This window comes from Embiotoca jacksoni, unplaced genomic scaffold (assembly GCF_022577435.1).
Source record: "Embiotoca jacksoni isolate LCO1_2020_lvr unplaced genomic scaffold, fEmbJac1.0.p SCAF_3, whole genome shotgun sequence".
Classification (NCBI taxonomy): Eukaryota; Metazoa; Chordata; class Actinopteri; family Embiotocidae; genus Embiotoca; species Embiotoca jacksoni.
This window is the reverse complement of record NW_027185381.1, coordinates 11,434,862-11,451,334: the sequence shown is the minus strand read 5'-3', so window position 1 is coordinate 11,451,334 and position 16,473 is coordinate 11,434,862. Positions and strand designations below refer to the sequence as shown.

At 42.1% G+C, this 16,473-nt stretch overlaps 2 protein-coding genes across 4 annotated transcripts in view; one reads left to right on the top strand and one right to left on the bottom strand.

Annotated features, from left to right (window-relative positions):
• The first annotated feature begins 436 nt into the window (after positions 1-436).
• pik3c2g (phosphatidylinositol-4-phosphate 3-kinase catalytic subunit type 2 gamma) lies at positions 437-16,427 on the top strand. Of its 2 annotated transcripts, XM_069163294.1 has the most exons (33): positions 437-500; positions 973-1,526; positions 1,639-1,718; positions 2,032-2,189; positions 2,553-2,667; positions 2,796-2,907; positions 3,265-3,332; positions 3,506-3,569; positions 3,703-3,828; positions 4,106-4,136; positions 4,366-4,549; positions 4,670-4,792; positions 5,009-5,137; positions 8,440-8,554; positions 8,647-8,780; positions 9,040-9,228; positions 9,469-9,562; positions 9,830-9,924; positions 10,579-10,759; positions 10,888-10,995; positions 11,125-11,217; positions 11,355-11,484; positions 11,586-11,722; positions 11,822-11,991; positions 12,139-12,295; positions 12,391-12,500; positions 12,618-12,786; positions 13,402-13,520; positions 13,640-13,736; positions 13,822-13,885; positions 14,022-14,101; positions 14,210-14,335; positions 14,932-16,427. In XM_069163294.1, exons 2-33 carry the CDS (start codon positions 1,059-1,061, stop codon positions 15,082-15,084), a joined length of 4,179 nt encoding a protein of 1,392 aa, XP_069019395.1. In that variant the 5' UTR covers positions 437-500; positions 973-1,058; the 3' UTR covers positions 15,085-16,427. The 2 variants fall into 2 exon arrangements, with proteins under 2 accessions (XP_069019395.1, XP_069019394.1); XM_069163293.1 differs by having other exon boundaries at positions 14,210-15,024.
• Positions 7,176-16,473, bottom strand: part of LOC138206530 (1-phosphatidylinositol 4,5-bisphosphate phosphodiesterase zeta-1-like) — a 43,462-nt gene continuing 34,164 nt past the window's right edge. The window contains exon 12 of one of the 2 annotated variants that reach the window (XM_069163311.1): positions 7,176-7,507. In XM_069163311.1, the coding sequence (XP_069019412.1) occupies positions 7,471-7,507 (37 nt within the window). In that variant the 3' untranslated portion in view covers positions 7,176-7,470. Of the gene's footprint in view, positions 7,508-12,674; positions 12,749-16,473 lie in introns of those variants that run through there. The other variant, XM_069163312.1, reaches the window with a different exon arrangement.

The following is a 16,473-nucleotide window of genomic DNA, read 5'->3' as shown; positions in this document are numbered from 1 at the left end:
ATTTTTGATCACACAAGCAGTGCTGTGCAAAAGTTTCAGGCACTAAAAGTAAAGTAATGCTTTCATAAATAATGCTGTGAATGTTGTTTCATTCATCAATTATCTTCATATAACATGAAGTAAACACCCAAACATATCTAATCAATATTTCCAGTGAGTGACTGTGTTCAGTGGACAATTTATTCTCATCTCTCTGAGCCACAACAATAATGAACTGTATGTGGATTGTTTTGTCTTTTTAAATGTAACGTTTAATTTAACTGGAACTTTTTTATACCTCAGGTTACAGCCTGTAATATTCAGTTTTCACCAGCAGAGGGAAAGTATTTGTTGTGGTCTGGAGGAGGAGGAAGAGGAGGGACAGGAGGAGGGACAGGAGGAGGAGCAGGAGGAGGAGCAGGAAACCTGTCCAAATGTACAGGTCTAACTTGCTGAGCATGACTTAATTTGAAGAATTCCCCTCGACACAAGATGAGACACCACTTAACAGAGCTTTGATGGTAAGCTTCCATAAACACCAACACTTCACCAGTTTGTTGAAGATTATTTTAGGTATTTAGATCTAATCAACATGCAGGCTGTTTTGTGACGTAAACGTGAAGTTGATTATATTCAATAGATCAACAGTCTGGATTTGAGTTTTGACTGAATACAGGCATGTTTGCAGTTTGCTCAGTTTAATTTCATGTAAAAGTATTAAGGCATAATGTAATGGTCATTGAAGATATCTGCCATGTGTCACTGACACAAGTGTGGCAAAGCATTGCCACAGACTCGGGGGCGCGCTCTGGTAGATTTCCTGTTAAGATTTGAAAGCTTGTTAATAATTAGACCCACGCAAACCCTCAGTTTCAGTTAGACTGGAGTCACAAAAACAGCTTACTTGTTGTGTGTAGTCACACACACTAATGTAATTGAATGTAATTGTAATTCTGTTTTTTTTGTTGTTTTTTTTGTAATACCACCACATAGTTCTTCGTTCTGCGATGCTCTATGAAGTGAGGACATCCAGAGAGTGTGAAACTCCACCATCCAGGACGACAACTTCCTAAAATGTAATGGATCCTCCTGAAAGGAAAAATAGAACAATCCAGAAACGGGATGCAAGCGTCTCTGACCTGCCCATGCCTCTGACAGAAGATCTACAAGGAATGCACCTCAATGACTACCTGGAAGTCTTCCCTGAAAATAATGAAAAACATTTGTATGAGTCCACCTTTGCTGGGCTCATTTCCCCAACTGAACCCCCACCTGCACCCCAGGGTCCCGTCTCGGCTCACGGGGGAGAAGGTCCCGGGAATGCCAACCACCAGAACACAAGGGATCCTCCCTCAGCTGGTCCTCCTCCCATTCCACTCAGAGTCAGGCTTCATAGTGTTTGTGTGCCCGGTAGACAAAGCCGTCAACCCCCTCCTCTCCCCCCCAGGAATCGAGTGCCCCTTGACAACAGCAAAAAGCGTCTTTCCTGTGACCTCACCGAGCCTATGTGCAGACTGAATCGTTCCAAGACAGTAGTGGACAATCAAGTAAGTATCCGCAGTGGTTTGTTCCACAGTGGAGACAAAAAGCTCCTTTGTAACTAAATGAAAAGTGGGAAAAAAACCAGAGAAAAGGCCTGAGTCATTGTTTTCCAATCAGGATCCATGGGCCATCAAACTAAGAGACACTCCAGAGGGCAGCACCAAGAGGCTCGCTTCATTTTGTGCTGCAACTTCCAAGTAAGACAACGAATATTATCCTGTTGGCATGTAAATACGAAAAATATAAAATACTGTTTATTACGGGTTTGAAAACTTTAGTCTGAAATTTCTAGCTTTATGACACCTGAACTGAAATCAGTGAAATGAAATCGGTTAGAGAACATTAAATAAAGCACTGTATATTATACTTAATTATATTATATAATATTATATTAAACATAATGATTTTGTTTTACTGGCTCAGCCGAAGTTTTAGCTGAAACATATTTGTCATCATACTTTCACTTTCACATCACACATTCAATGTATTTTTCTTTGCCTTCTCTGGCAGGCTGATGTCCCGCTACAAGCACACAGACGGCGTTTCAAACTGCGGTGTGGTGTGGAGTCGAGTGTTAGAAATCCACCCTGCCCTTCTGCAGCAGGTGGAGGTCATTGTCAGTGTGGCCATTGAGTGGGAGAGTCACCAGGTCCCCTTCCCCACCTCGGGTAAAATACCACCGCCTCCAGTTATAGAGATGCAATCTGTAATCTGTAAAGAATGAAAAAAATGTTTGCATAAAAAGCTAAATTAAACAGAGTGCGGCATTACATATGCATTATGTCGGTAAAACGAACAAACTTAAAAGAACTCGAAAACACACAGATGACTGCCATAGTATGGACAACTTTCTTAAAGAATTCATGGACTCATTGGATCAAGCAGCTTTGACTGGAAGGCTGAGCAGAGCCTTTGTGTGGTTCTTGTTTGCAGTACCACACCTGTTAATCCATGCTACCACAGTGTCTTTCTTGGTCCCTGTAGATGTTGGCAGACGTGTGTGGACTCTGAACTCTTTATCTTTTATCCAGTAAACAGGACAGTGGAGAGTCTGATCAAAGAAATCTTCCAGCTGCTCGACCTCACTCCAAACCCAAGTGACCATTATGTTTTAAAACTGTGTGACTCTGAGGAATATCTCAGGAAGTAAGTTTGTCCCCTGTTTCTGTTGCTGTCCCACTATCACTAAATATTCAGGGAATATATATCTAAGTTGTCATATTTTAGTCCCTAATGTTTGACTGAAGGCGCATTGTTTCCATCTCTCGTTTTAGTGAAGAACTGCTGGGTATGCATGAGACAGTTCAGACCTACTATAAGTTTAAACAAGTGGTCCCCCTCCGCCTGCTCCACGTGGACAGCCTTAAACAGTGTCTGGCCAGAGACGTAAGCCAGTTCAAATTCCTTCTCTGGTTCCTCCTACAGTACAGATCATTTACCAAGAAAGGGTGGCCCTGTCTTGTTATCATCAGGGCTTTTGTAGCTGTAAAAAAAAACTCCACCCTGAGTTCCTGACATTGCTCTGTTTACACATAACGTCATGACTGGTGACATTTAGCAGCAGGAATGATATAGAATAAAGGTGAACCTGATGTGTCCTTTCAATTCACAGTCTTAAAAGACACAATTTGACTTCCATTTACTGATTTTTACAAGCTTTCTATAAACTATACATTTTTTTTTTTTAAACACTCACCATAATCCCACACAGTAATCAGTGTTTCACTCTGTTGCTTCTCTGAGGCTGAAGACGACAAGACCTCATTCCAACTATATCAACTCCTGCCCGTATGTGTCTTCAATGCCTGCAAGTAAGATCATCAGACCTGACTTCAAAATCAGCTTTTTGAAATGGTTTCAGCTGCAACGATAACTGTTCAGTGGACAGTGTGTGTTTGTAGAAAACACGAGGAGAGGTGGTTTCCCTTCATGGAACACTGCAACTCGTTCATCTGTGTGTGTTTGATGTTTGCTCTTCTCTCAGGCTCAACCTGCAGGATGTGCTCAACAGCTACAACAGAGAGGTGACCGAGCTCATGAGAAGTAAGGTCAGTAAAGAGAAGATATTTTATTGTGAGTTTTTTGATTTGTTTTTCATCACTATGTCCACCTTGCCCACTCCAAGTATCTGAAGCTGACTTTGCAATATTTCTCCTAACCTGAGTCTCATCATGTCTGCAGTCTGGGATGAATGTTAATGTGCTTGTGAGCCGTGTTCGCACCATCAGCAATCTTCTGTGTGGGCTCTCATCTAATGAGCTGGAAGACGCCATTGGCAGGCTCAACAGAATCAACCCCATACCTCTGGTAGGATATCACATCCATTTGTGATTTTTTTTTTTTTTTTTTTTCTTTTTTTTTTCTTAACATTTTTTTTTTTTTTCCAACGGTTGGTAAAATCATACAGTGTTATTGAACCACTTTTTGAGCAGTTTACTTTGTTAGTGCGGTCACTTTTGAATTGTGCGTTAAGCCACTCTTCCTTTTTGTAGAATATCATTTACCGTAGTGAAACTAAATGGATCACAAATATACAGACACCTGAACAACAATATAAGCTGTGTTTCCTCATATCTTTTTACAGAGTCATGATGAGATGTATGAGTGTGAAGCTGGTGAGTAGCTGTAATGGCATTGATGTGTATGTGTGTGATGTGTGTGTGTGTGTGTCTGGCACTGAAGTTTTGTCAACCATTGTTTGGATAATCACGGTGTTGTATGTCACTACTTTTTGCCAACAATCCTACAATATTATTATCTCGGTGTAAAATTAGACACTTACAACGAAAGTACACTACATAACATTTTGATTGACTAAAGTGATGTTTATTATTTCTACTTTAGCCATGATCATGCTCCATGGGGCGCTGCTAAAAATGCTGCAGATATTTTTTGACAACTTTCAGTCAGACTTCAGAGGCCAGAAGTTAACCGCCATCCCACAAACCTTTGACATCGAGAACAACCACGAAATCCTCCAGTTCAATATTGCTGCTCTCTACAAACTGCAACCCGCCTGGGTGACCACGTATGTGTCAATTTATAGTCATATTTTGCAGACACACTAATGAATGCACACAAATATAAATGTACCACATCCTTTGACGTGAACACTGGATTTATTCTTCTTTCTCTTCCTTCTTTTTAGTTATGAGTGCTTTTCTGTTTCCTGTGAGTTGACTTATGGGGGAACAAAGATCTGTGAAACCGGTGTCTCTGAAAATATCAGCACCGCCTTGTCATTCGGTAACAAGATCCAGTGTAGCCGCATGTAAGTGTAAGATTATGTATTATGAGTGATCATCAGATGCAGGATGTTTTTACTGATTGAGTACATTTTTGTCGATTATCAATAAACTCTAATGCAGCTCTCCAGTCCAAAGTACAAGAATTAAGAGTAAAGATTTAAGAGATACAATATGAAGATAAACAGCAGTGAGAAAAGAAACAACACTGATGTCCGTATCTATATTTTGTTTACGTCTAGGGTGGTGTTTCCTGTTCCTGTGAATCGGCTGCCATATGAGAGCATGCTGACATTTCGCCTCAAGGGCTCCAAGCGAGGCAAAAGCCCCGAGCTTATAGGGTGGGCTGTGCTTCCTCTTTACAGCGACAGGTAGGTTGTCCCCAACGTTACACCTCTCTAGCATCTCTTACAGTTTTTGTGTACTTTTAGAATAGTTTAAAATTCTAAATCGGCATAAATGTGACTCTAAAATGACTTCGGTCAGCTTTCTGAAATATTGGAAGGCTCCATGTATAAAATTGGTAGCAAGACTCAAGGCATCTACAGATCATGCAGGATGCAGCATTAAGAATTTTAGTTGGTGCCAAATGGGAAAAAACATTGTTTGGGCCTGAGCACCGATGGTGCGAAAGCCCTATTGTTCTTCAAGGAATTATTATTCTGCGTTATTATTATTCTCTGTAAACAACTGCAACATATAGTATGATTTAAAAAAAAAAAAAAAAAAGTCATGACGAAGGGGGAGATTGAACACCAACTCTTCTAGCTGAGAGGCAGCAGTGCCAACCACTGCACCATCTATCTTCCCAACAGTTAGACAGCATTGTGAAAAATCTTTGTCTCACTGCAACCTATAACTCCACCGTCCATAAATATTCATTCAAATGCGACCAAAATTGCCGCAGACATTCTTTGGATAGTAGATATACGTGTTTTCAACAGGGTCTGCAGTGATATTAAATTTCTTCCTGTAATGTGTAGTGGATGCAAAACTTTTTCAATTTCTCCAAACGTTTCAACTTCACTAAAAGTTGAATCACCATCAACAGGCCGAGGTGGAATCTGAACCATTAATAGCAACCTTGGTGAAGTAGAATATTTTACCTGTTGAGTTAACCAGACTGTCGGTTGAGTCTCTGGAAGCTCTAAGTGAACTCCGTGAAACATTTTCTCCTGCCGCGACCCATTCTCCGGCGCCGAAGATTGTCCAGCGGTCCACGACGCCGCTTCAGAGCTGGAAACAACCTCATGAAGACACGGCTTCAAGCCCTGCTCAAAGTATTACACATGGTTCAGGGAGGGCGAGTCCCCTTAATAAACCTCACGGAAAGAGCGAATCCCTCTAAGGGTAAGCCACATGGTTCACGGAGGGTAAGTCCCCCTAAGCCACACGGGTTCGGGTTTGTACGTGCGGTCATACTAATACCAAACCAAAGGTCAACAACAATACAAAACTCGAACAAAAATAAAAATCCTCCAAAAGAGACTTTTTTTTTTTCCATATTTCGGACAACATGCTACAGTAAGACACAGTGGTGCAGTGGTTAGAGCAGTTGCCTCAGAGTGAGAAGTAACTTGAGGCATGCATGTTGATTCAAAAAAAGTTCATACTTCAAAAAGTGATTAAAAAAAAAAAAAAAAAAAAGTCCAAAACATAAAAAAAAAAAAAAAAGTCATACTATAGCATGTCGTCCAAAAAGTGTCCAAAATTCATTTTTGTATATAGTGTATAGTATAGCCAGGCCGATGCAGCCAAGTTTGATGTTTCGCCATGGCACAGGAAGTTGATGTTTAAGGTCAAACGATGCTCCAAACCTCACCAAACTTGCATCAGGCACCAACTTTCATGGGTTTTTGAAGATGTTAAAGCTGCCATGCGGACCCTTGCATGGTGCACGTCGGGGAGCCGGCGGCCCCGACCCGCTGGATCCCTGACATGCACCGTGCGAGGGCCCGCATGTCACTGCTTGCAGTTTTAATTCCCTGTTCTACTGATTCTGTATTTGTTCCTGCATATTATCACCAAAGATGTCTGTCAGCTCAGGTCCTTTGAATTCTACTAAGGCTCAAACTAAAGATAAAAATGTGTTGCAAGAGTCACTTTGTGTTGCTCACATTTTATACAGCTCTGGAAAAAAATTAAGAGGCCACTTCAAAAATGATCAGTTTCACTGGTTTTACTATTTATTGGTATGTGTTTGAGTAAAATGAAAATTTGTGTTTTATTCTATAAACTACTGACAATAGTTCTCCCAAATGAAAAAAATATCATCATTTAGAGCATTTTTTTTTTTTTTTTTGCAGAAAATGACAACTGGTCAAAACAACAAAAAAGATCCAGTGTTTTTCAGATCTCGAATAATGCAAAGAAAAAATGCAAACAAGTTCATATTCATTTTTAAACAACACAATAGCAATGTTTTAACTTAGGAAGAGTTCAGAAATCAATATTTGGTAGAATAACCTTGATTTACAATCACAGCTTTCATACATCTTGGTGTGCTCTTCACCTCTTTCACGTTGCTGTTGGGTGACTTTATGACACTCCTGGCGCAAAAATTCAAGCAGCTCGGCTTTGTTTGATGGCTTGTGACCGTCCATCTTCCTCTTGATCACGTTCCAGAGGTTTTCAATGGGATTCAGGTCTGGAGATTGGGCTGGCCATGACAGGGTCCTGATCTGGTGGTCCTTCATCCACACCTTCACTGACCTGGCTGTGTGGCATGGAGCATCGTCCTGCTGGAAAAAAAAAACACTCCTCAGAGTTGGGGAACATTGTCAGAGCAGAAGGAAGCAAGTTTTCTTCCAGGACAACTTTGTACTTCATGCGTCCTTCACAAAGAGAAATCTGCCCGATTCCAGCCTTGCTGAAGCACCCCCAGATCTTCACTGGCTCTTCTTTGCTTCTCGTTGATGAAGGGCTTTTTTCTAGCTTTGCAATACCTCAGCCACCCCTAGGAGCCCGTTTCTAACCGTCCTCACCATGCACTTCACCCCAGCTGCTGTTTGCCATTCTTTTTGGAGGTCACTTGATGTCATCCTACGGCTGTTGAGTGACATTCGAATGAGTTGGCGGTCTTCCCGGTGAGTGGAGAGTCGTTTTCGTCCTCTGCCGGTCTGTAGCTTCGTTGTCCCTAATGTCTGCTGCTTGACCTCGTTCTTATGAACCGCCGTCTTTGAAATTTTAAGGATGGAAGCAACCTGACGCTCACTGTATCCCTCTGCCAGTAAAACCAGAGTTGAACCCTTCTTTTCCTCACTCAAAACTTTTCTTTTGAACTCTTTTGGCATGGTCAATAGTCACTTTTTTTTTTTTTTTTAATTCCAATTACTTTTGAGGTACTACAAGCACTGTTTCTGCAATCCAGCTGGTCCTATTGCACGAGGATGGTGATGACCACAGCACTAGTTTTTATCCTTTTCTTCATGAAATAACATTAGGTTCAGGTGATCACCTAATCAGTACCTCATTAAGTAGAATCAGGTGTGCCTGTATTGGAATTCAACAGACACTGGAATGGAACGGCTGCCATACACGTAGAGATGCTGATTTAAGAAACATTTGGAGTGGGCTCTTAATTTTTTTCAGAGCTCTATGTCTTGTGTTTAAAGGCAAATTGTAGCTAAGTGCCATGATGGTGTGATCAGTGACATATCCCGTGTGTGTTCAGGACTCTTGTAGCAGGGACCGTCCTGCTCAGCATGTCCACTCTGACGGAGCTGCCTCTTCCCCCCTCCCCTGCCCTGTCTGAGAGCCACAGACAAGCCATCGGGGTCATCCTGCAGGTGAGTAACACTGGACAACTCTGCCCCCTGTTGACCAAAACACGAACAACACCACACTGCCTAAATCATTCATCCTCCTTCCGTTTCCCCAGCTTGAGTTTCAAGATCAGTTTGAGTGGAGTTACCAGAGGCCCCTCGCGCTCCCCGGCTCAGTAATCTTCTCTCGGCCTTACGAAGAACTGCAAAAGAAAATGTTGGACGTTTCCAAGAAGCATTGCCTTGGCTTGTGAGGAGAATGAGTTGTTTCATAAATCACATAACGTAGGAGAAATGATTGTAGTAAAAGGTTTGTTTAGCATTCTGGCACCAAAATGACTTCATCCACAACGGGCTTATGGAAATCAAATTCAATGACTTGACATGACAAGTCAGCAAGAACCCTTTAGAGCCACTTCCTGTTGTGTATATATAAAAGACCACTACTTGCTTTTTCTCTTACTTTTTGTATTCCTAACACACTCCTGAAATGATCTCTCCTTCACCAGTCTAACAAAAAACGAGAAGGCTTTCCTCTGGAGTAAACGTTACAGTAGCGACAAAGGAAGCACTTTCCTCCACCTGCTGCTGGGTGGAGCACCCCGGTGGCAGCCTGAAGACCTGACAGAAATCTACACTGTTCTGGAGAACTGGCCCATCCATCTACCCGAGGAGGCCCTCTTCCTGCTCAGTGACAGGTAGGTCGTTCACACACAGGCAGATGGACACAGTCACTGTGAAAAGCTGCCAAGACCAACAAAAATAAATAACATACATGCTTATTTTGTGCTTTGCATCTAATGGTAAAACCTCAGTTAACACCAACAATGGCTCTCTAATGCACTCATCTCACCTGGTGTTACAGTACTCACAACCCCGATTCAGGTTTATTATTTATTCTGTTAGTTTTGTTTGGTGACTTCATGCATCTTTTCCAGTTTTCACGATCAGACTGTACGGAGGACTGCAGTTCACTACTTTGAACAGATACCAGATGGAGAGTTCGAGGTGTTTCTGCCACAGCTGGTCCAGGTAAGCAAACTAACGCTCACCAGTAACTGATACGCAGAGTTTTATCTCGGAGACAAATCTCAGTATACATTTTGAACACTCCAGTTTCATCTACACGTCCATCTTATCACATCTGCGTGTTCAGAGGTTCTGGTTTCAGCACGGAACCGAGCTGATTGTTTAACTTGTTGAAGCCATTGTATTGTAAATTAATTGGAGCACAAGTGGCACACTTTGTAGATTCCTCTGTATTTTGATGAGTGGTTAAACCATCGTTCTGCCCTGCAGGCTCTGAAGAGTGAGTGGATGTTGGATGGACCTCTGGTGATGCTGCTGTTGGAGAGATCGATGAGGAACATACGGATCAGTCAGCATCTCTACTGGTGAGTCAGACAGCAGACTGAAGAAGTGTAAATTTGGGTTACGCACAAAACCTGTTGTTATTTAAGTCACTTGAAGATGTCGACCCCTGTGTTGACTTCAATAAAACGGAAAAGGTTGCATCACACTTTCCTGCTTACTCCTGGAATATTTATTTATCTGTTTATGTTCATGGGCAAATCAAAACTGCTCAACATATACAGACACAGAAGCTGCATCAATTACCCAAACAGAGGAACAGAAACACTTGAACACTGAAAATGATACAAGGTCAAATCTTAATGAAGTGGTATATTCATATTCTAACCTTTAGTCTGAGTAACTAACCTGGATGGCTTTGTATTAATGTGGAAGCTCTGTGAGGCTTTTCTATATATGTAATGAATATTCTTTCAGTAAGTGAAACAATGAGCGTGACCTTCCTCATTTTTATTAAACGTGAGGCCTTTTGATACACCTGTAACAGATTCAGGTACCTGGACACATTTTTAGCTTCTTGAGATCCTTATCTTTACATTAAAAAAAAAGAGTAATTTCAGATGCTGTAATCACCCATTAATGTTGCAAAAAGATTGATATAAGGTAACGCTGCTTTGTGCGAAATGTTTTCATGTTCACAGTTGGGTTTTATGCTTCAAGTTTGACTTTACCTGCAGGCTGCTGGAGGACGCCCTCAGTGACCCCTACCACCAGAGTTGGTTTGGTAAAGTACAGGCGGCCCTAAAGCAATGTTGTGGCCGAGCTCTGAGGCAGGAGCTGGTGCATGAAACCCGCCTGGTGCATGTGCTCGTACAGGTGGCTGAGAAAGTTCGCACTGCCGAGAAGGGTCGACGTAAGGTCTGTTAATAGATATCTCATTGTCTTACATTCACTGGCTCATAATCCTCCATTGTTATTACTCTTAACTGTAAGGAATTCGTTTTATTTTGGCAATATTTTTGTTTAAATTTTGGATTTGTCTGCAGAATGTTTTAAACAAACAAAAGGGCCTGATTGAGGAATTCTTCAGAAATGGGATGAGCTGTTGTCTCCCGCTGGATCCTGTAGTCCGCGTGAAGGCAGTGAACGTGGACGTAAGAACATTACACTTAAACATCATGTATCATTACTCTGGTAGCCGGCTGGAGGCGGCAATTCTAAGTGGCTTCCACTGTATGTAATGTTCTCGCACTGTCACATTTTGTTCTCTATGTTACTTCCAGGCCTGTAAATTCTTCCACTCCAATGCTGCTCCTCTGGGGATCTCCTTCATCTGTACTGACCCTCTAGCCAAGAACGTCAGTGTCATCTGCAAGGTGGGGAATAAACATGATGTGGATTTGCTTGTTCCCTTTAAACAGGAAATAAAATAATAATCAGTCAAGCATACTTTTAACCACAGCGAGGTTACAAGTGACATGGTATGTGAGCTCTCAGTTAAATGTGTCATTAGACGGGAGACAACCTGCGTCAGGACATGCTGGTGCTTCAGATCGTCCGTGCGATGGACACAGTGTGGCTCCAGGAGGGGCTGGACCTGCAAATGATCACCTACAGGTGTCTTTCTACGGGCAGAGCTCAGGGTCAGATTGATTTGTTTCTCTTTTTGAAGGCACATCAATAGTTCTTGAATTTAAAGGCTTTTTCTCTGCTTGTATTTACTGGATATTTATGTGGTTCTCAGGCTTGGTGGAAGTGGTACCCGAGGCAGTGACGCTGGGGAAGATCCATCACGAGTGGGGTCTGGGTGGGACCCTTCGAGAAGACACACTGGAGAAATGGTTCCACATGTGGAACAAAACTAACGAGGACTATGAGAAGGTGAAGATCGCTCCAGAAATATAATATCTGAACCATTCGCTTGTTCTGGTGCATGTTTTTGTTGCATTGTTCTCCTGGTGTGTGTGTGTGTGTGTGTAGGCTGTGATGACCTTCATCCACTCATGTGCAGGGTGGTGTGTGGCCACCTTCATCCTGGGGATCTGCGACCGCCACAATGACAACATCATGTTGAAACCCAGTGGTCACATGTTTCACATTGACTTTGGCAAGATAATGGGCAACGCACAGAAGTTCGGAAGCTTTAAAAGGCAAGTTAAAAAAAAAAAAAGAAAGAAAAAAAGGCAAGCTGCGTTATTAAAGTAAAGAGTCTCGTTACCGTTTGACTTTTCTGTATCATCTTCCTGATCAAAGATGACAATATGAATCAACAAGAACTTTCCTCCACTCAATAACAGGGACCGATCACCCTTCATCTTCACATCTGAGATGCAGCACTTCATCACAGGTGGCGGGCAGAAGCCTCAGCGTTTACATCGCTTTGTGGAGCTCTGCTGTGAAGCATACAATATAATCAGAAAGCGCTCTGCTCTGATACTCAGCTTGTTGGAGCTGGTGAGACTTCACTAAATAACACCACTACAGTAATCTTATCCGAGAGCAGAAAATATAAAGTAAAACATATTTTCATTCATGGTGTGGATTTCCAGATGCTACATGCAGGAATGCCAGAAATGAAGGACATTAATGACCTGCAGTATGTCCAGAATAACCTCCGACCTCATGACACAGACCTGGAGGCCACCTCTTACTTCACGAAGTAATTTAATGTGCCACACAAAAATATACACAGTCTGTCTCCCTGAAAAAAAAAATCAAAATACCTTGCAGTTGTATTAATCCGGTGCTTTAACGGTTTGTGTTGCCCCTGATGTAGGAAGATCAAGGAGAGCATGGATAGTGTTGCAGTGAAGTTGATCTTCCTGACACACAGCATGGCTCAGGGGAAGAAACAGGAACCACTAACCCGGGACGGCATCCCTGCTCCCAGCACCAACATCCAGGAAGCTGTCATCCAGGGATACAAAGTCATGGGAAAAGATGTGGTGAGGCTGCATGTGGCTCTTTTGGAAAATGTTGGCCTTAGTGTCCATTTTTATAACCAAATGTCACTGAGGGATTTTGCCTCATGCACCTCAGAGCTTTGTGTTCAATCCTAAAAGCCAGGGGAGCTGATCAAACACCTGGAACTGACAGCAGGTTCACACATTTTTGTTCTGAGAGGAAAACCTGCAGGCACTCAGCTGACAGTGTGTGTTTGCTGTCATTTACAGCATCATAGGCAGCGGTGCTGTGTATAGAAAATCTTCCCCTGGAGTCGAGTGAGGAGTGTTGCTGGTGTTTGTTGGCATTTCACTGCTCTTTGATCAGAAGAGGTTTCCTGATGTCAGGTTTAACTGTTTGGAGGCACTTTGTCTTTCACATTGGAGGCACAGAGATTCATGCAGTTACTCAGATTCAACTTGGAGCCTCAAAGATTCAAGTTCATAAAGGCAGTGTAGATAAAGAAGTTTCCATAAGAGCCATGCTTCACTAAAACATGAATAGTTAATACTTTAATATTTACTACTGTCAACCTGCCAGAAACAACACAACACATTTCGTATGTTATCAACAGGCTCTTCATTTCTTCACCCTTCAACCCGCTGTTTGATTTGCAGATCTATGACCTGAAAATAACCATTCATGATGGTTTTCTGACCAGTGAGAAGATGTTTGGCCAGTTTGAGCTGATCCATAAGCAGCTGCAGAAGTACTTCATTGAATCTATGCTGCCTCAGTGAGTGAAGACACGCACATCCTGCTCAGATCACCTTGTGTTTCGAGGCCCTGCTTGTTCTTTCAAAACAGTGACGTCATTTAATGCATGTCTTTTGTCTTTGCCCTTCTCCGTTAAAGGTTTCCCACCTGGTACAATATGTCATTCACTCCAGGCAGGAGGATGTCTCTGCTGAATAAATATCTCAAAGAGCTTTTTGAGGGGCCGTGCAAAGGAGTAAGTTTCTCACGTCAAACTCTCCGTCGCTGGTTGATTTCACCCGTGATCTCTTGTTATAACTGCCTCGCTCTGTCACCTGCAGAATGAATATGTGTGCAGCTTGTTTCTGGATGGCCCCGGCAGAGTCCATGAAAGTGTGGGGACAGGTAATTCTAAGAATAAAACGACAACTAAAGACAGTATTTTCATGTCAAGGCTGCTTGTGGTATGTCTGACATTAGTTGATATACAAGATATTTTTTTGCTGTGATTTACTAGCACTGATGTGATGATCTGTTGCAGGAGCACATCCTCAGATCCAACTGTACTTTTCTTACTCTGACAGTAAGCTCTCTGTTTTGGTGAAACACCTGAAGAACATTGTGAGTTTCCAACCTTCTTACGATTGTTTTGTTACATTTGACATGAGGAAATATGTCATAGTAAATGTGCTCTACGTCCTTTTTTTTTTTCTTTCTTCTTTTCAACAGAAGCAGGCAAACGGCTCGAACCCCGACGCCTATGTGGTCACACGTCTGAGACCAGACCCTCAGCAGCGCTCCAAGAAGAAGACAAAGGTGGTCCGCAATAATGACAACCCCACCTTCAATGAACTGGTACGACTTCCACCCTTCTCTCTGTGCATGATTTCGCCCAGTCACAGCATCCTCTGTCATTCAGTTAGATCACTGGCCGTATTTAAGAAATCGATGCCATTACTTAACACTGTAAGCTCATGCGCTTTCCATTTTTCAAACATAAGTTCCAAACATTGTGTACAAATGACATTTTCCTGTTTTACATCAGCCAAACATAACTAAAAGCTTTTAGAAGATAGAAATGCAGGCTTATTGTAAAACAATAATGTGTATTTTTTTTTTATATTTTTTTTTTTTGTCTTTTGAACATTCATTACCTCCCTCTTGAGATGAAGTGCTGTCACTTAGAGTTTTGTAAATTCCCTCTAACTTGCGTGTAATTTTCCCTCTTAATGTGTGCTGTGTCTGCGGTGCCGCTCTCCTCGCCGTGTGATGCTGATGTGATCTTTGAGTGCTGAACCCAGCGGACTCTGACCAGCAGCTTCCCACGCATTTAACAGCCTCTCTACCTTTTATGTGAAGCCTGATCAGAATCAAATGGATGGAAACAAAGTTTTGCACAGCAAAAATGTCCTAGCTGTTTGATGACTAAAATATCTGCCTCATGTTCACAGCTGGAGTACAGTAACGTCCCGCTGCTGTATGGGATGGTGCTGGAGGTGACAGTGAAGAGCAAGAACATGTTTGTGGCTGCAACCAACATTAAACTGGAGGAGAAGCTGCTGGACAAGGAGACCTGGTTTCTACTCGGGAACTGTCCAATCTGACCACAGAGAGCTGCACTTTTGGCCTTCTGCCAACAGGGGGAGCAACCGCTCTGAGGGAGCAAATCCATTCAGAGATTTTTCAGACTGTTAAAGGGAGACTGTACACTGTACATTGAACACTGTCATTTATGCCTATTTATTAGAGGCAACTTAACCTCACACCGGAGTTGAATACACTGGCAGTCGATGGGATGTTTGGATGAAGTTACAAAGCTGAGTAAAAGACGCAGGAGCCTGTTTCCTGTGTAAACTTTCAACTTGTAATTTTATTATTTTTAAATGTGAATCAAATGAAGGACATTAGTCAGATTTCTGATGTTATCTTGGTTAAGGATGAAGGAAAGAATGTATAATTTTATTGCACTTTCATTTGTGCTTTTGCTTTGTTTTCTTTACTGTGAGTCAAAAACAGTCCTTGTAAATGTGTGTGGTCGAGACTGGTAAGTGACAGATTAAGGAGGCGATGCAGCGCTGTTTGGAGCCGCCTGCTCGTTACCTGCCCAGACTGAGTTTGTTTGTCCCTCCAGGCTGTGTCAACTGGACGTCCTTGACCAGTGGAATTGGAGGCATGAGGACGAGGGAGAGGGAGACAGGGGCGTGGAGAGTGTGTGAGCAGGATGACAACTCTGCCTCTGTGGCCTGAGGGGCTGAGTTAACACTCTCCCCCTCACTCCATCCTTTGTCTTTACCATCATTCAAACACAGTTATGCACATGCATGCACAAACACGCAAAGGCAGACAATCACTTGGCAACACAAATACTCCTGAACTAAGGCAGGTCTTCATGTTGTCTTAATGCTGTCCTCCTCCTGACGGGCCTCCTGACTTGCACTTTCTTCTGCCTCATTCATAGGATTTAGTGATGAACAAGGATAGAAATAGATTTCCCTGCACTGGATTTGGTTCAATAATGTATACCTTTGTGAATGTTATTTATATTATTCACTGCTGGGTCTCTTGCAGGAAAGTAGGATTGGAAGCAAGTGCTGGTTGTTACCCTTTTAGGGTTGTGTTCATAGAGTATTCATGTATCTTGATAAACCCATCAGTTTCAGCCCAGAAATAAGAGTTACATCGATTATGTTGGGGCTGATCATTAATAATAATAAAAAAATAATTTAAAAAAAATCTGCTGTCTTGTGGATGTGTAAGATCTTCTTTTGTATGACCAACTCTACCACAGTAATTTAATCAATTATTACTCCTGTAATGATAATCTCAGGTTACTACAAGGGCTTCTCTAGTACTTGAGAGATGAAAGCAGAGAATTATTACTGTGCAGCACACAGAGCAGGCAGAAAAAAGGCACATCTATTTTCTGACAATAAAACTGGTATTTATAACTGAAGAAATGGTGCTTTTTTGATTTATTTATATATTTGTTTGCT